General features: G+C 43.1%; 1 protein-coding gene across 4 annotated transcripts in view; it reads left to right on the top strand.

Annotated features, from left to right (window-relative positions):
• LOC147635982 (FAD/NAD(P)-binding oxidoreductase) overlaps window positions 1–15,704 on the top strand; it is a 35,833-nt gene extending 20,129 nt beyond the window's left edge. The window contains exons 2-7 of one of the 4 annotated variants that reach the window (XR_015266481.1): window positions 10,000–10,099; window positions 10,184–10,279; window positions 10,399–10,466; window positions 10,542–10,625; window positions 14,707–14,768; window positions 14,894–15,704. Coding sequence is in view for 2 of the 4 variants with exons in the window: in XM_086801410.1 (XP_086657536.1) it covers window positions 10,000–10,099; window positions 10,184–10,279; window positions 10,386–10,466; window positions 10,542–10,604 (340 nt within the window). In the remaining 2 variants the exon portion in view is untranslated. The other 3 variants (XR_015266480.1, XM_086801411.1, XM_086801410.1) reach the window with 3 other exon arrangements.
• Window positions 15,705–25,391: the final 9,687 nt, after the last annotated feature.

The raw sequence follows: 25,391 nt of genomic DNA, 5'->3' as shown, positions 1-25,391 counted from the left end.
TGGCTGTCCGGACCTGACCAAAGGCAACATCTAAGTCACGAACATATTCATCAGCTGCAAATATCTCATCCTTTGTTCGAAGGATGGGTGGCAAGACCACTCTGCCATAAATAATCTCAAACGGAGCCTTGCTCGTGGAAGCATGGATCGTATTGTTGTAGGCAAACTCAACAAGTGGAAGATACTTCTCCCATGCACTCTTTTGATCTGCCACATAACACTTCAACAAATCCAACACGGCTGAATTTGCAGCTTCACTTTGGCCATCCGTTTGGGGATGCTAAGCTGATGAAAACTCAAGTTTAGTACCCATATTATCAAACAAAGCCCTCCAAAATAGGCTTGTAGTCCTGGGATCTCTATCCCCAACAATGGATTTAGGCATACCATGATGCTTGAAAATATTAGCAAGAAAAAGCTTTACCATATGATCAGCTTTAATGGTTTTCTTGACGGGCAAGAAGTGAGCTTGCTTGCTAAACCTATCCACAATAGTCCAAATAGCATCATTCCCATGTTGGGATCTGGGCAAATCCATAATAAAATCCATCGTGATACTTTCCCAAGGTTGCGAGGGAATAGGCAATGGCTGAAACAAACCTGGAGGCTTTTGCCTGTCAAATTTCACCTTTTGGCAAGTAATACATGCACGCACATAAGCCTCAATGTCTTTACGCATGCTTGGCCAAAAGAAATACCTCTGAATCATGCTAGTAGTAGGCATAATACCTCTATGACTAGCATAAGGTGGAGCGTGACATTCGTCCATAACCTTTGGACGCAAATCCTTCACCACACATAGGCAATTATCCTTCATTAGATAACCCTCGTTGATAACATAAGAGGCATGTGAATGACCAGCCATCAAATCAGTCCATATATGGCAAAAATCAGCATCCAAATGATACAAATCTCTCATAGCAGATAGATCTCCATGAGAGGCCACTTAGATTGCAGCAACATAAGGCCTCCTAGATAGTGCATCGGCCACTACATTTTTCTTTCCTGGAGTATGCACAATCTGAAAATGAAACATGGAAAGAAAGTTTGCCATTCTCATCTGCTTCTCTGAAAGCTTGGTTTGAGATAGAAAGTATCTCAAGCTTTGATGATCTGTCTTGACTACAAATTCAGCCCCAAGAAGGTAGTGTTTCCAAATCTTTAAGGCGTGAATTACAGCCAAGAGCTCTTTCTCATAGATATCCATATGAAGCTCGGCATCATGCAAACGACGGCTCTCGTATGCAATTGCATGCCCTTCTTGATTTAGGACAGCTCCTATGCAATCACCACAAGCATCACATTCAACCACGAATGACTTGTGCAAGTCAGGAACAATCAATACTGGACCACATATGATCGCATGCTTGAGCTGCAAGAAAGCATCCTGTTCCTTTGAAGTCCATTTGAAAGTAGTTTTCTTCTTCGTGAGATCATGTAGAGGAGTGGCAATCATGGCGAAATGCCTTATGAAACGCCTGTAATACGAACATAATCCCAGAAAACTACGTACTTGATGTACATTTTGCAATTCGGGCCAATTCCGAATAGTCTCTATCTTTGCAGGATCCATTGTAACTCCATCCTTGGATACAATATGTCCCAGATAATGAATCTCTGAAAGGAAAAACTCACTTTTCTTGGCATTGACGAAAAGTTTATGCTTCCGCAACTCTTCGAACACTGTGACCAAATGAGTTCTGTGTTCCTGCTCATTCTTGGAGAAAACCAAGATATCATCAAAGAAGACTCCTGTAAACTTGCGATGGGGTCGGAATATTCTATCCATCATGCGATTAAAAGTAGCAGGAGCATTGGTGAGACCAAAAGGCATTACCAAGAATTCATATAATCCGAAGGCTGTCTTGAACGCAGTCTTATGGACATCTTGTGGCACCACGCGTATCTGGTGATAACCACTCTTCAAATCAAGTCTGCTAAAGCAAGCTGAGCCATCAAGCTTATCCAAGATATCATCAATACGTGGAATAGGAAATCTGTTCTTGATGGTAAGCTTGTTCAAAGCTCTATAGTCTACACACATACGGAATGATCCGTCCTTCTTTTGAACAAGAAGCACAGGAGAGCAGTAAGGTGAGGAACTGGGCTGAACCAAACCTTTCTCTAAAAGCTCGTTTACTTGCTTCATAATTTCTTCTTGTTGTGCAGCACTCACTCGGTATGCGGGTTTGTTAGGTGGAGAACTACCTGGCACAAGATCTATACGGTGATCTTCGAGCCTTTGGGGAGGTAATTCACCTGGCAATGAGTCAGCAAAACAGTCTTTGAATGCATTAAGAAAATTCAGCCTATCATTAGTCATAGCATCCACATTTTGATGATTTGGCACAAGACTATCACGCACAAAAACCAAGTACGCTGAAAGACTCTTTTTCATTGCTTTATTAATTTGGATGTGTGATACAAGTGGGATGGAATCCCCTTCTTTGCCAGCATCAATAAAATGCATGCGGCCTTTATGCATAAAAGAAATCATATTAGACTTGTAGTCTTTGCGGGGCTCAAGCCTATGGTGCCACGGCTTGCCCAACAATACATCACATCCATTCAGTGGAGCAACTAGGAAATGCTCATTATCAAGATAGCCCTGTATATGGATACGCAACTTCCCTATCAAGGGGGTAACTTGCACCTCTTTACCAATAAATGTAGCTTCGGCTTCAATCTGAGGTCCCATGTTTTCAACCTCAATACCCAATGCAGCTGCCATTTGCATAGAGATGAAATTGTCAGTTGCACAGTCATTAAACATAAAGAGTGCGGGTTGATCCTTGATTTGCTCCCAAGCCTTGCAAACCATACGCTCTTTTGCATCATGACCTGTATTACCTTGCACATCAGGAACTGCATGAACATTTGCTTTGGTGTGCTTGTCCTCGTGCTTTGATTTGCGATCTGGGCATTGTCGGAACATGTGGTCTTTGCTACCACAAGAAAAGCATTTTCCATCCTTAGCATATTGCTCTCTTTGCTCCGGGGTTAATCCAAATTTGTTCTTCCTTGGACCCTGTTCTTTTGATGTGTTATTTTCAGCTTTACCACCCTTGTAGGGCTCCCGGAAGTTCTTTTTAGGTGGCTGTCCACCCTTTTGCTGATTTGGGACAGCCTTGTCCTTCCCCTTGGAACCTCCTTGATCCTGCTTGATCTTGAGCACCAATTGCTCCGTAGCAAGGGCAGAACCTGTGAGTTGTTGCAACGTATGTTTTGGGTGCAATTCAATACCCGATCTATATGCTGGTTGCAATCCAGAACGAAACTTCCTCTTTCTCTCATCCTCTGTGATTAGCAAGAAGGGAGTCACTTCCAGCAACACTTTCCAAAATTTGTTAACATACTGTTGCACACTCTCATTATCTTTTTGTTCCAACCTGTCCCACTTTTGAGTGAGAGTTTGCTCCGCATTGGGTGGCAAGAACTGAGCATAAAATCTATCTTTGAATTCCTTCCAAGTAGAGATGGGATCCTTGGTGATCTTTTCAGTGATCCACCAGTGGGCAGCAGTCCCTTTCAGAAACATGCTAGCATGGCGCACCTTTGACTTTTTTGTGAAATCCTCGTCGCTAAAAGCAATGTCGAACTGTGCCACAAATGCTAACACCTTAGAGGCATCATGTTCACCATGAAAGACATCAAATTTGACAGATTTATCACCTGCTTTGAACTCCTTGAGCTTCCTGGCATGAGGCTCATGGTCCTCTCTTTTTCTTTTCCCCTTATCCAACGAGGTAGCCCGATCTGCAGGGGCTCCATGGGCCGTCAAAGAAGCTTCATGGGGCACGGTGGCATGTGCTCCACGAACTCGAAGCTCAGATGCATGTGACTTACCTGCATATGGCATGGTCTCTCCATGAGACAACTCAGAAGGCAAAATTTTTCTGGAAGTAGACCTGTCACCATGAGATACATATCTTGCATGCGTGTGACTTTCGTGCCCTCCATGAGCACTGGCATACATATATTTGTCAGGCTTAGTGCCTTGTGGAGAGGATGCATGACGAGAGGTGACAGTCACCTCTTCCTTTTGCATAAAAGATTTCAGCCTCTGGGATGTAGGATCTCCATGCTTCAAACGAGGTGGATTTCTGAATTTCAGCTCTCCGTCATCCCCCTCTTTGATATCATCTTTGCGAAGGAGGTAGGCAAGTGCCAACTCCCTTGGTTTCTTACCCACTTCACGAGCCATTGATTCAAAGGTTACATCAACCATAGCATCAGCCTTCCTGGCTTCAATAGCACTTTGCAGATGTGGATCTTCATGCAAGAACTTCAACTCTTGCTCTTGAGCCTGCAAAAGTTTTCTCATATGTTCCATTTCAGCCCTCATAGCATCAGGCTCTTGTTCAAGCATAACTGTCTTTCCTGGAGACAGTTGACCCTTGGATTCACTATCCATAACCCTTTCAAGGGGCTTGTGCCTACCACGCAGGGCATCAGACCCACGAGAAGCACTAGATGGACCCCTCGAATTTGGTACTTCCAAAGGGTTGCCTTGGCTGTCCATTGTGTTTTAAGTTTGCTAAAAGCGGGATGTCCAGTACACAGGTTCGTTTCCCCACTAGGAAGAGGGAAACAACCGTGCTCTGATACCAATGAAACCGATCCCGTCAAGTGGGAAGGACTCCGTTGGACACCCACACGCTTAATAGCACAACTTTAAAACCACAAATTAGAAATGGACAACTTTAAAACAACTTGAATTTAAATGAACAGAAATGGAAAGATGGACACCAGCACTGGGGCCGGAACGGGCCGACCCCCCCCTCAATATATGATATATTTATTGGGAGTATTTAATAAATACAATGCTCCATGGGTTCTGAGAACCAGATAATGTCCATGTACATATGAAAACAGTACCAAACAAATAGGCTCGGATTTCGATGTAGAAACTCGAAGCAGAACGACCACTAGTGTGGCCCAATCGCTACGGTCCTGTGCTTTCACTGGACTCTGTGGAGAGCGCCTCACTGGTGTTCCGAGACCACGCACAAACAGGCGCTCTTGTACTAACGCCTGGCTCTCCCGATCTCAGCACCTTTGGACCGAGGTTCGCCAATACAGCTTGGACAACCCGGCACCGAACGGGTGTGGCCGTAGAGGGATGAATCCCTTATCAGATTTAAACATTAAATGCTTTACTCAAATCTGAAAATCACTTAATTGTAGATGGTTGATAGAAAAACCAATACTCATAGGATGATGAAGTCACCCAGGTGATGCGAAGTCTCCTGGTAGAACACCAGTGGAGAGGATGTACCACCACAAAGGACACACAGCCAGTTGCTTTGATGGGCTGCGTAGAAAGGAGGGGATGTAGTCGCCTTGTGAAGGTGGCCCACGTCTGAGAGCAGCCACAGCCACAGCAGTACCTTGTGAAGGTGGCCCACGTCTAAGAGCAGCCACAGCAGTACCTTGTGAAGGTGGCCCACGTCTGAGAGTTGTGGAGGGGCAGCGCAGCCTGTTGGAGATGATAACCGCCTGCAGGAGAGGTAGGCGCAGCCAGCAGCAGTATAAGCAGTCCCCTGTAAGTTTCAACGCAGCCACCAGCAATAGTATTCAGCCGCTTGTAGAGGGGCAGGCGCAGCAGTAAGGAGGAGATGGTAGCCGCCTGCAGATGGAACGCACAGTCCACCAGAGGAGCATGCGCAGCAGTCTTCTGTCGCCTGGGAGCCAAGAAAAAATTCACAGCCGCCGGTTCTCACGTAGGGTGGAAGCGATGGATTTTACGCTTGAAGGGGGCCCTTTTTTTAATAAAATTTAAGTGAAGATACCACTAGAGATTTCCCACGCATGCATGAAAGGGAACTAGTGGGGGTTGGTGACCATGCCCACCCCCACACTCACTTAAAAGTGGGGCTCCCCACCTTGGCCCCAAAGTGGGTGCCCAAAGGGGGTGCCCACTTTTAAATAAGTGTGAACACCTAACCTTATAAAATAAAGGGTTAGAATAAGAAAAATATTAAAACAACATGTGCGACATACTTGCCACCTGTTCACATGCACCAAAACTTGTCAGAATACAGAGCAGACTTCACGACTCACTGGCAGGCGTCCCCGCTCAGTAAGTAACACGTCAAGCAGGCAAACACACAAATACATGTCATGCGAAAACAGTTTCAAACATGCAAAATATGTGTGCATGTGCAAATAGTAACATGGACATATCTCCTGTTCATGGAACAAGTACAAAATATCTGTCGGCACAAAACTGGCACGGCATAAAAACATAAAAACCTGGTCTTCCTATGGAGTGACAGTCCCATAGGTAAGACACAGTTCCAGGCACGAGTTTCCCTATGGTGTGACAGTCCCATAGGCAAAACACGGCACGAATAGTGGCTCTTCCATGGCGTGACAGTCCCATGGATCGAACACAGTCCAGGTCATACACGGGTGGCACTGATCTGGCTCCCGTCCATACGACACCATCTTGCTAACACACGGGTGGCACCAGTCTGGCTCCCGTCCATGTCGAGCAAAAATACTGGCCTCTTCACACGAGACACCGGCCTGGCCTCAAGTGAACGAGACGCAAAAACTAGGAATGGACCAAATGGTCGGCCAATTGGTGACATCAGACATTGTGGATGAAGCAGAAGTAATGGTTCCAGAATAGATGCTTCTGCACCGTTTCAAGCATGGCTCAGGCCGAAGACTACGACAGTTTCTCACGAAGTTTCAGGACCGAGGAACTCATGAAGCGGTATGGCTCGACAAAGAATTTTTCGAAGACTATCCTGCATTATTGACGGATTATTTGGCGGCTATGCAGCTTCCGTCAAGTTAAGCAGAAGGGGATGTCACGTGCATCCCGCACTTGGATGCCACGTAGACATTTCTGTACAGAAGGTGGAGGACCTGGGATGGTGAACTTGTCCCATGTGAGCCCAGTCCGGGACGAGTCAGCCAGGGATCCATCTCAGTCATCCGAGGTCAGGTGTGCATTGTCCTGCACATGAGTCCAAGGTCAGATGTGCACTGTCTTGCACATGAAACAGTGCCAGTCCGCGCTGTGAGTCTCCCTTTGGAATGATGTCAGTGGTTCTGTGTATCTGGTATGGTACCGGATGCCAGATCACTGAATAGATTATGTTTAGGACAAGGGGCCAGCCCATAGGGCTACCCTGGGTCTTAGTATGGGCATGGGAATGGTGTGAAACCATCCCCATGTGGGCCAGTAAGGCCCAGGTTGGACCCACCAGCCATGGAAGGGCTGTAGGACAGTCCTAAGACAAGAATAAGGCTATTTTCAAGAGGTTACAGCCTTCAGAGGGCTGTAGGGCAAGTATGGGGCAGCCCATACAGGCATTCCAGCCCATGGATTGTGGGCAAAGGCTATGCCCAGCCTTCTAGAAGCAAGCGCCAGCCTCCGCAGCTTGCTAGGGAATTTATGTAGCATTTATTAGGATTTTTGGAGCATTTAATGCTGATTTTACTCAGTCATGGGAACTTGTCTGTTGGCCGCTTGCTCCAATACTGGCCGACTGCTGTTGAAGTGTAGTATAAATAGGAGAGGTCCACAATCCCATCATTCATCTCAGTTTTCACCAAGAGCTCAAGCCAATCCAAGGGCTAGACAAGCCAAGGAGATTGCTAAGCAAAGGGGTGGACTTCTGAAGGTCAAGGGCAGGGACAGCCAAGAAAAGGTCAAGAATTTTGTATTTTGTTTTCAGATTTACATCATTCTAATAAAGCAAATACACCATCCATGGTGGGGGCCCTACAGAGGGTAATTGGGACCCAATACCGTGTCCTCTCCATCTTCCCCTTCTCTCTCTATTTTTTGCACATCTCCTTTCAGGTTGTGTGTTAATTTCCGTCGCGAAAAGAGTGCTGATTTGTGAGTTTTGAAGTACCGATGCTTCTCCGAAGCTTCTGCATATTACACAAAGAAACTCATGTAGGTGAGGATGTTCTTTCCACAGGGACCTTTCGGAAAGCCAAGCAGGTGGCAGTTGATTACTTGCAGAAGGAGGTGGTTTCTCCAGGCTTTGTGGTTCGGGATTCAGAGGGGGTGGTTGATAGGTTTCAGAAGACCTTGCGTGGTCTTCAGCAGGTTTCCAGGATTTGTTTTTGCACCGTAACAGGTGTTGATCCTTGTGAGCAGTGTGTTGCCTCTTTGACTCAGAAGCAGAATGGTTCATTGATCTGGTTGATGGACACCAAATTGGACGGGAGCTTTCTGATGAGGCAGTTGAGCTCATGGTCACGGATGACTCTTTGGGAGGCAGGATTGCGTTTCCTGTGGTTTATGCGGCATGCGAAGGATCATGGACTCTTTTACACAGGAAGGGGATTGTTGGATGGAGTCCGATTCCACGGTTGGAGTGACTCAGTTTGGGGAGGAGATCCGGACACGAGGAGATCTACTTCAAGCCCAAGAGCAGTTTTACGGAGCAGTAAGAGACAGCCATCTTTTGCCTTGTCGAGGACAGAGGCAGAGTACCGGGCTGTTTGTGATGCTGCTTGCGAGGTGGTGAGGATGCAGAGGTTGCATTGCAGGTTTGGGCTTCCACTGGAGGAACCCATGGTCATCCAGAGGCACTTTGTTCGTGAACAGATTGTGCTGATGACATCTTGCTAGAGTTTTGTTCGACGGAGGACAGTACGGTGGACCTCTTCACGAAGTCGCTATCTCAGGATTTGCTGAGGCGGCACCCCAGCTCCCTGTGGTTGGTTTCACAGCCAAGAGCTGAGAGGGGGTGTTAGAAGTCATCTCCTGTCTATTTTTATACACCAGGGCCTTTGTTGTGGGTGTGCCCGCCCGTATGAGGTGTTTTCTCATTTTTCCCCACTTCGTATTTTTTTCCCATTTTTTCCCTATTTTTCTGTGGCATGGGAGGCAGTCTAGTAGTGGCAGGAGGACCTTGAACCTGGCCGACTGCATCTGTGGAGGTTTTGGAAGTGGCCGACTGCACTGCATGAGTCGTGGGACTTCTCTGATGCTAGCCGACCCACTTTGCTGCTGGCCGACTGTGATTTTTCAGTCGTGGAGGTTTCTTGTGTCCAGTCGGCTGCCCTACAGCAGGCCGACTGCTGATGGGGGGCCATATAAATAGGCCCCCAGTCCCTTGTCATTTTTTGTATCATTCTCGGGATCTTCTTGTGTATATAGAGCAGAGTTACACGCCTCTACCACTCTATCTCTTGTGCTGTGATTAATTCTTCTGAGAAGAAGTCCGTTACTGCTGCGAGAAACTAAAGGCACTGATGTTTCATTTTCTTCAGGCAGGGAGGAGATTGGAGGATTCTCCGCAAACGGATACTCGGGAGTGGATTCTAGATAGTGGTGCTTCCAGGCACATGACTCCTTCCCGTTCTGGTTTACAGGATCTTTGCAGGCTTTCTGGTCACATTCTTACTGGGGATACATCCACTATCCCAGTTCACAGTGAGGGCAGGATGGAGATAGTTCCCGATGGCAGAGGGGGGAAGCATTTCTCCCAGGTGTTGTATGTTCCGTCACTTGGTTTTCATCTGTTGTCAGTTCATCAGGTTTGCAAGACTAGTGTACGGGTGGAGTTTGATGAGCACTTTGTTGCTCTCCGGGACAAAGCAAGAGGCCAGGTGGTTTGGGTAGGCGGAGTGGAGGATGGAGTTTACAAGCTTTCAGCACTCTCTCTCCCAGGTCCTCAGGTTTGTGATGAGTGGCAATCATGGAGAAACTGGTGGCTGGTGTCATTGGTAGTTTTTTTCCTCTGGTCACTCCCTCAACTCGTCCTAGCTTGTTTTGTATTGTTTGGTCTTTGATTTTTTCTTTGCTTTTCTTTACTGGTATTTAGGATTCTTGTTCTTCATCGTGATTTTGCCATTGTTCAAACAATCCATTTGTGGAGTGTGTCCCACAGTATAATCAGAGTAGTAATTTGCAAGTTCAAGTTTGAATCCATGTTTGTATAACAGATGTGAAATCTCTGCTACAGCTTATGTTCTTTTGATATTCTGTGGTTAGCTGATGTGAAGTAATGACCAGGACAGTCCCGTTCGCTCACTTATAGAAGCTGGCTTTGATGCACATAGAAGATCCAATGTCAGGCTGTATTATGGCACCAGAAATTTGCAGAGGATGGCATATCAGGTAAATCCTTATGTTTTATACTTCATTTATACTGGCTTCTGGAAGTTACTCAAAGCTTTAAGTGGGAAATGTTCCTGGGAACAGGATAAGTTTAAGGAATGGGAATCATCAGGGGTAAAGATTGTGCCTGTTTTGTCACAACCTGCTGGCGATTGGACAGGAGAGCGTGGTTATGTTCAGGTATGTAGGATCACTGTGTGGAGCCATATCCCAGGGGTTATCATATGCGCGGTTGTTTAGGTGAAAGGACTTCTTGGACAAGGTTTTTCATTAAAAAAGCGTGCAGGCTGCGTTTGCAGACTCGGATTTTTTTTTTGATCCTCTTCAGACTGGTGCCATTTTATGTGGGCAAAAGGAAATGGCACAGGTAAGAGGTATATCCAGGCTCTCTTGTTTATGATCTTCTACTTGGCATCTGTTGAGAATATCCTTCACCTTGCAGGATGTCACATCCCTTTTGGTTGGCAAGGGCATACCAGAAGATAAAATATTGAAGAACTTTTGAGGGTCAGGCAATACATCCATGGTAAAGCTTTATTAAATTCTCATTCTGTGCGGTTTATATGGTTTTGAAGGGTCTCGTGCCTCATTTTTCTGCAAAAAGTCTCTAGGTTGATACTAGGGATCGTTAGATGGCATCTTATGCATGGGAATTCGTGGTTACTTGCTTTACGTGACTCTTGCCTGTTTGTGTATATCTATGGCATATGCCATTATAGCATACTTCACGTGAGTTAGTGATAGTCTTCTTGATTATTTTGGTGTCTCAATGATGCAAAATTTTAGTAATCCAAGTTTAGACTGTTTAAGCTGTTGACAGCTGCTCCCCTTTGTTTGGGTTGTAGTGGTAGTAACGGTGTTTAAACTGCCTGTAAAGAAATGCAGAACCATGGCATTGGCTGAGAGACACTTTTGCATTCCAAGCTTGCAGATACTGGTTGCTGTGCCTGAAAAATAACGACTCTTAGCATGTTTTACCAAGATGCAAAAGCAACAAGCAACAAAGCTGAAACAGATGTTTGCATAGGAAAGAAGAGGAACAACAATTTTTTTTACTAGGAAGAGTCATCTTTTGGTAGAGGCGGGAACTTTGAATGAGTGCAGAGAGAGAGAGAGAGAGAGAGAGAGAGAGAGAGAGAGAGAGAGAGATGAAAATGAAATCTGTATTAACGTCTTTTGAAAGGCCAAAATGACCTATGAGACCAATAGCTACAATAATCTGGTCGGATGAAGTACAAATGTCAGTGGTGTGTAACATAAAAAAGGGACAAGATCTAAAGATCTAGAGATGAAGAGTAACATGGAAAGATGTGAAACATGGGAAGCTACTAAAAGGGGACGAAAGTGTCCACTCAGAGACATCTCTGGGCGTGTGAGGCTCATGAATGTGTGAGGGTATAGACGGGCCCTCAGTGGATGAAATCCCTCATAGGTTGCTGAAGCATGAAGACAAGCTCCTCCGGGGTGAATTGCTTGGAGGGTGATTTGCGATGATCTCTCTAATCCTCCCATGCCATCTGGATCATGGATACCCCGAGGTCTAGGGCTTCTATCCTAACATAGCTGAGAGGCACGCTCAAGAGTGACCCCTCTAGATGTGGATGTGGTTGTATCCTGCCCCTGCCTTTGCTGTGCTGAAGTGGTGCCCCAAAGAAATCAGTAAGCTGTCTCTGCACAGGACCTGTGTGTGCTACGCCTCCACGTATGAGTCTCTCTATGCCGGCGTATCTCTAATAGAAAAAGTCCTAGGCATCTCTGGTCATTGTAGTGTTAGAATTGTGCATCTTAGTGTTTTGGGGCTTTACTATTTATCTGGGATTTTATTGGATTTTCTCCTATTTATTTGTCTAGGGCCAATCGGCCAGAGGCCGTCGGCCAGGTCTCTACTCCACTATATAAGGAGTTTCCCTTTATTCACTCATTCATCCATTTCCCTTGCACATAGTTCAACACTCAGTTTTGCTGAACATTGCCATTGTAAAGCTTTACTGCTGTTATAAAAGGTGATCATGTCCAACTCTCTCAATCTCCTTTGCACTCTCTCATATGTTTACTGTTTATGCTTCCGCATGTGCTATCTCCTTCATGGTATCATACGCTTAGGTCCAGGCTGCTCCAAACTGTGCAAATCTACCCACCTTCCCCTCCTTGTGCTGTGTGTTTTTCTCCATATCTCTCCCGGCTGCAGATCTGCAACAACAAGTGGCCATGTTTCCCAACTGTGCTGCGTTTTCATGTCCAGCCAGCTTGCTGTTTGCTGCCGGCCAGTTTTGGTGGCTGCGTTTGCTCCTACAGAGGCAAGCCGGCCAGTTTACTTGGCTGCGTTTTCTTCTATAGAGGCAAAAGGTGGAGTTGTGGCTGTGTTTTCTGCACCAGCATCTGTTTTTGGTGAGTTCTTTGCATGTGGTGCTGCCAGACAAGTGGCCCTACATTGTCTTCTTCCTCCATGAGTCCTTGCCCTTCCGGTAGGAGGTTCCCGGTGGATCTTGGACTGTTTTGCTGTTGTTCTGCCTCCTCCTTTCTACGGTTTGAGAGGGGGCTGATTGTTCCTGGTGCCTCGCTTCGTTGGAAAGCACTTGAGAGAAGTGTATGAGAGCTGAGATTTGTTCTTTGCTGCTGTGGATATGGCTCCCCCGCTACGAACAAGGATGACAAGTTGAAAGGACCCAACTATGCTCATTGGAAGCTTCAGATGCGGATTTGGTTCATCCACAAGGGTTTGTGGGACATTGTTGAGGGCACTGAAAGGAAGCCCTAGCATCCTCAAAACTCTAGGCGGTGGACTCAAGATCAGGAGGATGAATTTGTTGTGGAATTACAAGATTGGGAGAATCGGGACTCGAAGGTGCATTCTGTGCTTGTGCGGACCATCACCGAGGTGGTCTCACCGGCAATGCAAACTCTCACCTATGCTCATCATGTATGGTCAAAATTGGAGGATCTCTTTGCTCGAGATTCATCGATGAGGGCAGTTATCTTGCACGTGTAACTCTACGGCTTGTTATTTCCTGAAGGCAATTCAATGCAGTCTTTTCTCATGAAGGCCAAGGTTATCTATATCTCTCCCGGCTTCAGATCTGTGACAACACTGAAATAAATTCTTGAAGAGGGGGCGGGGCTTGTTTCCCGCTCAGCGTGGTGTACTGTTTTTTGAAGGAGCACATGAAAATAATCATTGGATGCAAGCCATGCAGGATGATTACGACAAAATCCTAAATACTTGCACTTGGATGCATGTGAACCATCTGATGCATCACCTTATCAACAGGTTGTTGAGTGCCTCGTCTATCCATGTAATACGAAGCTAGACATTCAATTTGGAGTCTCCGAGTTGAGTAGGTTTATGCATAGTTCTGGAAGTAGACATTGGCAGGTTGCCAAGCGAGTATTTAGATACTTACAGGGTACTCAGTCTCTTGGCTTATTCTATGTGAAAGGGAGTGATGCTTATTTGCATGCTTTCAGTGATTCAGATTGGACTAGATGTTATGACATGTGAGTGTCTAACTAGTGGCTTTTTCGCTCACCTTGGTAATTAGCAAGAAGACAGTGGTCTCTTCGAGTTATGAAGCGGAGTACAGAGTAGCTTTTATAGAGTGACTATGGAGTGTGTATGGCTCTAATGCCTTTTGGCAGATCTTGTTGTTGGAGAGCAGTCTCCCACGTCTATCTTCACTGACAGCCAGAGTGCATTAGCCGTTGTGAGGAACTGAGTGTTACATGCTCGCACAAAGCACATGGAGATGCATTATCATTATGTTACGGAGAGGCTCATTGCAGGAGAGATTTAGCCTAGCTTATGCCTCTGCATATGACAATGTGGTAGGTATTTTCACGAAGGCTCTCACGAGGGAAGTTTGAAGCTTTTCGCAAAGCTTTGGGCTTATTGCCATTTGGGGATTGAACAGCCACACGATCCCTATACATGTTCACATCATCACTACATGCATTTATATGGTAGTGATTGGTGGACGTAGGCTAATAATGGGCCAGGTCAACTTTTCCCTCTCTAGGAGTCCCTCCCCCTACCCCCCCCCCAAAGTATATGTATGCACTCTTATGAGTGTGTAGGTGAGCTTATCATGTCACTTGTTGTTCTTTCATTCATCTCTCCTTGCTTGCTGCATCTATGTCTTTGTTGCTACATTGATCTCCACTCCAACAAATTCAGCCTGCAATGTGGTTCAGTCAGATTAGACTGCTGACTGCTTGCAGAATGCTGTCATTGTCAAAGATAATGTTTCAGCAAGGCAGTAAGTATGTTACTAAAGGCATCAGAAATGAGCTTGTTTGGGGGCCTTGTATCTCTGCCTCCACTAGATGGATGGTAACTCCTTAGCAATGCTGCTAAATGTGCCTTAACAAGGGATAAGTGATACATATTTTTCCTCAATTTTTGCCTCAAATCATTCACTAGAAATGTGGGGGTGGATGGCAAGCTGTTCGGAAGTGCTGGTGCAAAAGTTCCTATAGTTTAGGCGATGCGCTCATTGGATGTCAGTAAAAGTCTTTTGTTCACAACGGTTCTTTGTCCACAACAGTTCTGAGTACATAAGTGCAAGTGCATTTATCTTGCCATTTAAAAGTAATGCCATTTGATTTTGCAGGGTATTTACTATTCTGGGATGTCAGAAATAACCTGGACCTCTACTTGGAAGTGGATTTACAGGTTCTATTCTTTCACATCATGAGCTGCAGCTCACATGCACTTTTCTGCGCCCTGATTTGAGTGTGCCATGCAACAATTTGGTGGTTTTTTATGCTACTTTTGAAATTCATTAAATGTGGCTGCAGTAATGTGGAATTTCAAGCCCCCAAAAGGAGGAACCCAGGTGCAGTAGTGCACGTGTCTCTCCTGCTAAGCTTATGCGATTTTTTGAGTGACCTGGCAGTTCATGAACAAAAAATGCCGCCTAAAGCAGCGAGGAGCGTAAGCTGTTGCCTGGCATGATTCTTGCAGCACTGCTTAGTGTGAATCTAATAAAGGCTGTGTCCACTCTTGGCCATGTTTGAGATAAAGCTGAGGCTTGTATTTGGTGAATACAAAAGCACATTATTAAGCAGTTTTTCTGCATTATTCAGACAGAGGAGGGAATATAGCTGAATTATAATTTATGGCAAGAAATTGTCTTAAACTCCACTATTTTTGATTAGGTTTTCTAGCTGAGATGTGAGGATGCCTCCAGCATCAATTAGAGAAAGCTAAGCTAACCTCTTTGAGGTGCTCTTTGTTCATATCAAAGAACAGTCCATAACTTGTGAGCCACTTGGCAGAGTCGCCAATGTGTACTTAGTGCACAGCAGAATTTTTCAAAAGGAATATGCCAGTTATATAGTGCTCAACTGCTCAACTGTGAAGATTTAGCCTATGTTTAGTGACATCCAAAATTACATAGTGGGTTGCAAGGCTTAGCTTGCAGGGTGCTAGCGAAACTGAGACATTGGCTTTGGAACAATGGTTTAAAGAATTGTGATTAAGAGATTCCTAAATGTAGGCAGTGGAAGGAAATGGTGAGTTGCCAACTCAGGTCACTGCCTGTGAACATTATTTCTTTAAGTGATGGCATGAACGCATTATTGCATTGGAAAGAATATTACTGACAAAGGCGGGTGGTTCAGCTACAGCAGCTCCTTTGGTGGCACTAGGCATAGCAGTATGCAAGGTGGCTTATTCATGCATAATTTTGTCCTTTTTTTGGGGGGGGGGGAACAAAAAGAAACCTTAGTCCTAGCCAAGGTTACTAGAGGGCAGGCGTTGTTGGAGAACACGCCTTACCCAAGTAACCAAAGGCTTCATATGTACGTGTGTGAATCCACGCTTAGGGATGCACCGAAATAACTAGATATAAGAGGCTCTAAGTAGTGATGGCATACAGGAGAGGCTCTAAGCCCATAAAAGCATTGTATTTGAGTGAAGAAATACAACACAAATCACCGGATTTGACTCATGCAAATCTCTTAGTTTGTACATTCTCTCTCTCTCTCTCTCTCTCTCTCTCTCTCTCTCTCTCTCTCTCTTTGCTCCAATACCATAGCCATGTTTGAGAACAATGTGCAGGTAGCTAATTGTAGTCCTAATTTCGAGTAGGGGTAGGCTCTAATGTTTAACTTAGGGTGGTGGTCTAGTGTAAGATACACCAAGATGTCCCTAAACACAAATAGTCAGATTAATACCAAATAGAAGGGTGCAGTGCAAGCTAGCTCGCCTCCCAATTGTAGATTCCATTAGGAATCACCCACGAAGTGGAGGCTAAGACTCGAATCTCACTAACCATGCTAGTCAGCAGTGGTATACTACCAACGCTTGCTCCTTGCTTGTGATGATTTGTGATCCGTTGAATCCAATCATGTTCCACGGTAATGCCAAGGCCTTTGGCATGATCGTCCTTGATTTGTCGAATCCAATCATGTTTGATGGTGATTGTGGTCCATCACAAACCACAGAGAATATTTTTCTTTGAGTAATAATAACACAAGTCTCACTTATATAATGGCTATTGTTGCTATAAATAACTCACATAGGCGCTTGTATTAGTTTGCTTTTCCTAATCTCAGGGCTTTTCTAACCTTGTTGAATTTGGCTACTAATCCCGAGGATTAGCATTAGGTCTGCACCATACTTCCCCTCTTAAGACATTTCCACTCTTGGAAATGAAGCAAGGGATCTACCTCCGAAATTTTGTCTAATGTAACCACATAGCTAGGTGTCCAAGAATTAGCTCCACTGAAGCTGCAATTCCTCCAGTCTATCACCATGGAAACAAGACATCTTAAGAAATACAACAATCCCTTAATTCCCCAACTCGCGAAGTTTGAAAACTTGAAATCATCAAGATAATTGTTTGCTAGCTACAACATAATGTACCTTGTACCTAGTGGATAACTTCCCAATCGTCTTTGATCGTAACGTCTCAGAACTCTTGGGTACTCTCAACAACCTAGCATTCTAGTGGGTAACCTAGTGAATGTTTCATATCAGTATATAACTGTGCTTTGTCCTTGTCTTGAGCACTCCTGATAGCATCCGACGCATCGACTAGCTATCCTCTTGGAAATCTCTAGCCCCATCAATCCAAATAACAATCCCATAGGTATTGGAGATGCAGGTTCAAAACCATATGTCAGCATACTCAAATTGCAATCAATATCTGAAATGCTAGTACAACATAGACAAAGTCGACCATAGGGATGTGTCTCTCCTAGTTAAATGGTCACATGGAGACGTATGCGTAAAGGTTATCCTTCAAAACTTGATGCACCCTCTTGTTTGCCCAACAGATAGAGGATGATCATCAAATACTTCCCTATCCGAGAATCATAAAACTATTAGGTATCTCTGCACTCTCGTCATACATAATCTTGGAGAATGCTCCTATCAGTATCGTGTTCAATCCAAAGCACCACTGATATAAGACATTGAGATTGTTTAAATGAGAACACCAACGATAATGCAAGCCAATATTTGTCATTGCAAATCTATTCAATGACTACAAACCATCCACCCTTTTCCAAGAATGGCTGCTCCTAGAGTTACACCTTCAAGTTCTAAAGTCTCAGGGAAATGTGGGCTATCGAAACTTGTACTAAACATATCCTAGTTGTCGCTAGGAGTCCTATGCTTGGCATCATCCTAGGAAAATTAGACCAAATCATATGGTGTCTTGCTGTTGAATGCGTTCAACATTCCATCAAAATTTGATATATCCTCTCTGTTGCTTGAGAGATCGAGGACAATAATCATGAGCAGGAACTCAACCCAATCAATCTTGACTACTTGAAGTACCTAGAAATTTCAAGCTATTGTGTCGAGGTAATCTAGATGCCAAACATCACAATATTATTGGGACCTACTATAACCCCACTAGCTAGCACTTTGCCACATAGTCTTGAATAACAAATCCAATAACCGTATATTTGCCACATTAGAGGATAGAGCTCATACCTCATGAACAAAGGCAAGTAAAACATTAGTTTTACCATCCAACAATCATGAGTTCTAGAACACATTGAAGGTTAAAACATCTACATCATCGAAAACCTGTAAATTGCACATGAACCCGTAAAGTGCACATGAAGTAGACCCTAGCGTTCCATACCACGAGGTTATACTCCATATACGTTTTACAAATCCATCACTCACTAGTTTGCAGGCCCCAAATTTTTAAATTGCTAGCGATATCCAGCACACAAACCAACCCTTTACAAAAGTATAAATCTATCCATGAAATCCATTGAAATACTATTAGTGATGCAATCTCTGAGTATGGATATTTGTAGAATATATATGCATTCCTCAAGATCCATTGGTAACCCAACTGGTTTCCCAACACCACTCAAAACATAAAAGCTTTACCATGCCAGTGACGAAACAAAGAGTTTCACCATCCCAACCTAGATCCAATAATCAATCAATCCGCAATATCATTCAATTATTTGCAGTTCCCAATCCATTTTTTCCTCTTCCCTATAATTGATTCAAAAATCAATGTGCCTCATATTTGGTCAACTAACACCCAAATAGAAATATGGATGCATTCGAAAATTCTATGTGCAGCATATTCTAGCATCCCATACCACCAAGATATACTCCATATAAGACCTCCTTTAGATCCATGAATCCAGGAGTGATCAATTCCTTCTTGGACCTTGTTGTGACACAACTAGACTCCTACTTGAATGTCGGCCACTTTCAGGTTAGACCCCCACATCAATTTGCTAATACAACATTACCTAAGATGTCCTCCAATCTTGGGACTACCATAAGTGCTAACACTCAAAAAATGACAAACTATGTCAATACCCCAACCAACACTATGCTCGTAGCTACTCACTAGCACTGAGCATAGACATAAGTGGCTAACTCGTCTCTGAATACTACTACCAAAGCTAAGTCCTACACAGGAATCTCTGAAGAGCACTAATAGCTTGTCATTCCAATCAAAGGACCCATGGACAACTGCCCAAATAATAGGAGAAGAATCCTAAGAAATATTACTCCAAACAAAATCACATTGCTCAACGTAAGAGAGTAAATCCCTGCACAACAAAGTTCCCAATGGTATTGAGGAAATTCACTCCTTTTCCATCATTTATGCGCCCACTCCAATACACATGATGCATCTAGTAGATCCAAAATCCTTGGGGATAATGAGGTTTTATCAAAGAACCACTTCTGACATACCAAAGCTACATCTCTCGTCTAGAAACACTGAGATGAGGCTGAGTAGAGAATGTCCCTTCTTGAGAAGCCATACAACAAATGTATTGAGAAAGACCATCCAACATCTGTTGTAAACTTGGGCTAAATATACATGTGAGCCAAAGGTATCTTGGAAATAAGATAAGGGTCACCATGTCATAAAGACATCATCCTCATCTTACCGCACGACACCTGGTATACTCGTTGAACCAACTGGATCACATGGTTCATTCATGGCCCTCCGATCACGGAGAGGGATATCTATTCTATTGAACTTTAACTTGCACTCTTTAGAATAACCAAACTAATACCAGTAAAACTAGTATATTTGAAGGAGAATCAATTGGATAGAGACCCATCTGCCACATGTGGATAACTATAAAGCTATGTCATGTGACCATATAGAAATCACATTAGTGTATCAAATTACATACGTGAATCGGTCTTGATCATAGTCAAGACTTGTGCTTGTCGTGGCATTAGAGCTACCTTAAACCAATGGAGGACAAAATGCACGGAGTAGGATTTCTTGGAAGGATTCTATCGCAAATCCATGATAGTTGGTATTAGAGCTACCTTAAACCAATGGAGGACAAAATGCACGGAGTAGGATTTCTATTGAGCATTTTTAGGGTTTTGCATGAACATGTATGTCCCTAAATCTTTATTTCTAGGTTTTGATGTACACTCAGATTTAAAGGCTTGATGTACTCGCTTTGGCTTTTTTTGAAGTTGCCTAGAGGAGGTAGGTGACTTCCTAGAGAAGGTAGAGAGAGCTTACGAGCATAGATGAGGGAGGGAGAGTCACTTAGATGAGGTTTGGTGATGTATGTAGGTGTGCTTGTATGTCAATGCATGCTAGATGCATGTGGAGGAGGGTTTGATGCACACCCATGTTTAAAGGAATGATATACTTGCTTTTGTTTTTTTGAAGTCACTTATTAGAGGACATAGAGAGAGTTTATGAGTGTAAAGGGAGGGACAAGAGAAGTTTGGTGATGCATGTAGGTGTGCGTATATGTCCATGCATGTTGTAGATGTGTATACAAATTGCCCATGAAGTATATGAGTGGAATGAGCCCATAGATGGTGGATGTGCATAGGTGGATAATATGGTTGAAATCTATTGGTACATGGAAGGAGAACATGTACATGATGTTTTTTAGATGATAGGCATACATTTTTTGATACTTTTAAGCTCATAGGTTTTTGAATCTATAAAAAATGTGATGTCATATTGTACAGGCTTGTATAACAACTATATATCAATGTTGACCACTCCGTAGGTTAACATGGTTTCACCTACCCGACCTATCATAAGGTGTTTTGTTATCTTACCCACTGGAAAACGAGCACTTATCTTTTGTAAGACGGGGTTGGAACATATCAAGTGGTCTTACCTTGTGGTTAATGTCAAATAGGGAAAGTCTAAGAACTTTGTATACATACTTGCTTAAGACTAGTAATAGATGTTGGACCAATTTTAAGTTTGGTCGGTCTAGTGTGAAAACTAGTCACTTGTATATGACTTTTTTGACATTAAGTAATACATAATCATTTCTTTGCAATAGATTACTTGTGAGCTCTTATCTTCCTTCACTTTGCTTGCCTCTATGCATATATGCTAGATGGATGTTTGCTTGAATAGGTTTGATTGTAGGTTTTCCTCTTCCATTATCTTTTTCTTTTGTGAGAGAAAACTATCTTGAAGGACCATATCTATTTGCCTCCATCCAAGCAAAAAGAGATTTCCCTTCTCTTAATTGGTAAGGAGTATTTCGGTGTGACAACAGAGTGAGGATGCAATGGATGAGCTAACACACCCACATTAGGAATTTACAATTGCGACTATAAAGTAAAGCCCAATGACACATGCTTTGGTAAGGCTAAGGTAAGCTTTTGACTTGACAATATTTGGCATTGTCGAGGACTAGTCTAGGGCTTAGCTTTGTTCATCTGTCTTGCATAATTTTGGAGCCCACACAAGGCTTAGATTTCATTCTATTAAGCCCAAGAATAGCTTAGCAATTGCGATTAGGAGTGGAATACGCTCCAAAAACATGCGTCTTAAGTCCCATTAGGTGTGGATTGGAGTGTGTTACAACCTTATCGACTCCTAAATACAAAACACGTGATTAGTATAAACCCCTCGAGAGGGATGCGGGCTAGCTATCTTCTAACCGTAGGTTCTATGCTTCGAACCATCTTTGATCTTAGGGATTAAGGTTTGAATCCCATAGATCCATGCTTATCTATTCCATAGAGGCCTTTGACATGCTGATCTATGCTTTTTCTACATGCTTGACTGGAGTCTCAACAATCGCACTTTGACCAATAGTGAGGCTATGATAATAATAACCCATGTTTTGCTTATATAGTGTGCATTGTTGCTATGAACAACCATCCAGTTGTGTAAATAGCCAGTACACATGGATTTATTAGCTAGTGCACATGTATTTATTAATACTAACCTTAGTCGATCATATTAGCCTCCTGCTTTCTCCTAATCTTAGGGCTTTCCTAAACCTATTGAATTAGGCCACTAATATCAAGGACTACCACTAGATACGTAACATACTTCCTCTCCTCCTCAGATGTTTCCACTCCTGGAAACAAAATCTATCTAAGAAAGAAAGCCAATAAACCTATGCTATAAACTAGCAATTGTCTCCCATATCAAGTCCTCCTCTGTCCTATATTTTATAATGAGGGATTGACTTATTTCTAAGTTTCCTTTTCCTAAAGTCAATCACCATTTTTGATTCATATGGAACATGAGACAAGTCCTCATTCTTAGCATCCTGAGAAGTCACAATGCTATCCTCAACACCCAGCATCTCTTTCAGCCTAGTGACATGAAAGGTTAAAGACTTTCCCACTCTTGGAAATAAATACGGGAAACTCATACTACATATGACAGATGACTCCATAATCTGGTTCACCATGTCTATTCTTTCCACTCATAACTTTGTGAACAATATGAACTGACTAAATCGAGCCACTGTTCCTACTACTATCTCAGTGGAGCTAAAGACAAACTAGCTCAAACCAAAGTCGTGAGGAACACAACAATTCCTCAATCCAAGTCCTAAAAGGGATCGGATAATCTGACATCACAGAGGCAATTGCCGTACTTTATCAAATTACCTATCCTATTAAGATTGGGTAATTCCTCATACAAGATACCTTCTCTCTTTGAGAACCACTTAACTGTAAGATATTTGCACATTCTTGTCGTAAATGACCTCTAAAAGTGTGTCCAAACCTGAACACCCATGATATAAGTCTCCTTTTATACCATACCCTTTGTACAACATATTAATTCTTTCTAAGGCTATTTGCGCCTAGAACAATTCTAGTTCTCAAGAAAAACTTGGGTTGACACCCATACCAAACATAACCTGCTAGTATTCTTTCTAAGGCTATTTGCACCTAGAACAATTCTAGTTCTCAAGAAAAACTTGGGTTGACACCCATACCAAACATAACCCATGATATAAGTCTCCTTTTATACCATACCCTTTGTACAACATATTAATTCTTTCTAAGGCTATTTGCACCTAGAACAATTCTAGTTCTCAAGAAAAACTTGGGTTGACACCTATACCAAACATAACCCATGATATAAGTCTCCTTTTATACCATACCCTTTGTACAACATATTAATTCTTTCTAAGGCTATTTGCACCTAGAACAATTCTAGTTCTCAAGAAAAACTTGGGTTGACACCCATACCAAACATAACCTGCTAGTATTATCATAGGTAGATCTTGACCAAACAAATGATCTGTCAATGCTGAATATATGCAATGTTCCACCAGAACTAATGTATCCTCTCTATCCATCTCCAATCCACGCTGTCATTCTTCCTTCCTTCGGGAAATTGATTTCTCAAACCACAACTGCTGCTTCCCCTAAGTCCAAAAATCCAGCAAATAGGAATATAGATATATCTAGAAACTTGCATGTAGAAGATCCTAGCATCCCATACCACTAGGATACACTCCATATAAATCCCCTTTAGACAAGCAATTAGGAATATAGATGTTCCAAAAACCTGCATGTAGCAGATCCTAGTATCCCATACCACTAGGATAAACTCCATACATGATCCGTTTTACATAAAAGATTAGATTGGAGTGATCAATTCCTTCCTAATCCTGCCTTGACACAACCAGACTCCCTCCTGAAGAACGCTCACTTTCTGGATAGCCCACCACATTAATCTTTCATCTATGATATTCCCTCTTACTTTCTCCCATAATCATGGGGCTACCATGAGTATCGAACATTGATCCATGGCAATCTTGCCCCAATAAAGATCATGAGGCTATTGTAAGTGTAGAACACTCATCCACATAAATCCTCCCTCAAGTAAAATACTATGTAGCAACTCATTGGCATATAAGGCAATCACACCTACATATAACACTGGCCAAATCATGAGTATGGCTACCCCATGTAAACCCTGTGAACCTCAGTTTTAAATTGAGAGGATAGTCTTCGAGAACACTACCTTTACCTAGAATAGCATCGTTTCTCAAAAGAAACGATCTCATAAATTGAGAGGATAGTCTTCGTTTTGCGAACACTACCATTACCCAGAAAATCATCGTTTCTCAAAAGAAACCATAAATCCCATGCAAAGTTGTTAAAAACACCCAAGGAATAACCACCTCCACCTTTGTATCTATGCACTAAAAAGAAGCTTCAGCCCCATACAAAAGATAAAATCCCCAGATAATCAAGCTCTATCCAAAAGCCCCCTCTTACATGTAATAAGTGATGGCCTCTCTCATCTTGAAATTTGAGATGAAACAAAGGTGCATCCAAAATGCACCGTAAGAATTATTACAACATGAAGAACTCATAAGAAATGCCATCCAATGTTTGCTATGATCTTGGGCTAGAATATATATGTGAGCCAAAGGCACTAGGAAAATTCATACAATCAATGCTATGTATACCACATATTTGCATATCATATCGCCAGAGTGAGTACCATCTTTGGTACTAAAAACTAGTGCTGATCCAACTCTATAAGATAAACCTAAATGTAGGTCTATAAAGGGATCTCTACTCTACAGAACCCAAATCTCCAAATTATAAAGTCTTCTTCCATGAGATTATTTACAGTGACTGCCTTGGACATGATTGGTTGCATAGAAACTCTTCCTCTTGAGACCTTTTGATTATGAGGGGGTTCCTGATTACTGTGCACTGGGGGAGCTAGTCTTTGGAATGTGGATCCTTGATTGCTTGGGCTAGGTAAAAAGGGTTTTGGATGATTAGGACAATCCTTGATTCTGTGTCCCCGATTTGTTGACATCTAAAACAACATGTGTCTTAATAGTGGAGTCTCTCTTGTTGCTCATTTGGGAGCTCATTTAGGAGATAAGACACTTGAGGTGCTGAGAAGGTTCTTTCCTCAAACCTTGTCCTTCTAATCCCTTGGCCTTGATTACTCTCTTAGATGTAATTATTCCCAAAAAGTCTCTTGTTCTTTCTGGTAGGAGGCAAGGATTTCTGCATTGGCTTGACAGGGAAGTTTGGAGAAGTCTTCAACCATTGCTACTGCCTTGAAAATTAAAGAGGGCTTGGCATTTTTGACTAGATTATCAAGGGGTTCCTTGAGTCTCTCGACAAATTAATTCTGAAGAGACTCTTTAGCCATTGGTGGGACAAAATGGAGGAGATTTGCAAAAGCTTGGTGTTTACCCTCGTCTGCTAGCTCTAAGAATTGATTCATTTTGTCTTCATGGAACCTTGGGGGGACAAACTTTTTCTCAGATGCTACTTCATGTCATTCCATTCTAGCTAGCTTGGTTCCAATCCATTTGACTCGCAATGGTTCCTCCCCCAAATTCGCGCTACTCCGATGACCTTGAGGCATGGAAGAGATCCATCTTGTTCTTTTCATTGTAACACATCAAAGTACTCATCCACAGAGTCTATTCAAGTCTCCAGATCTTCTCCTAGATTTTTTCCTTTGCCCTTAAAGAGGCGTGGCTGAGCCTTATAGAGGGCATCTTTGATATCATAGTCCAAGGCCTCTAGAAGCAGTTTAACTGATTGCGGTTGATTTTGAGGCAT

The sequence above is a fragment of the Cibotium barometz genome, chromosome 8 (genome assembly GCF_041138505.1).
Source record: "Cibotium barometz isolate CiBa-2024 chromosome 8, ASM4113850v1, whole genome shotgun sequence".
In the NCBI taxonomy this organism is placed as follows: Eukaryota; Viridiplantae; Streptophyta; class Polypodiopsida; order Cyatheales; family Cibotiaceae; genus Cibotium; species Cibotium barometz.
This window is presented reverse-complemented; position numbering and strand designations above follow the sequence as displayed.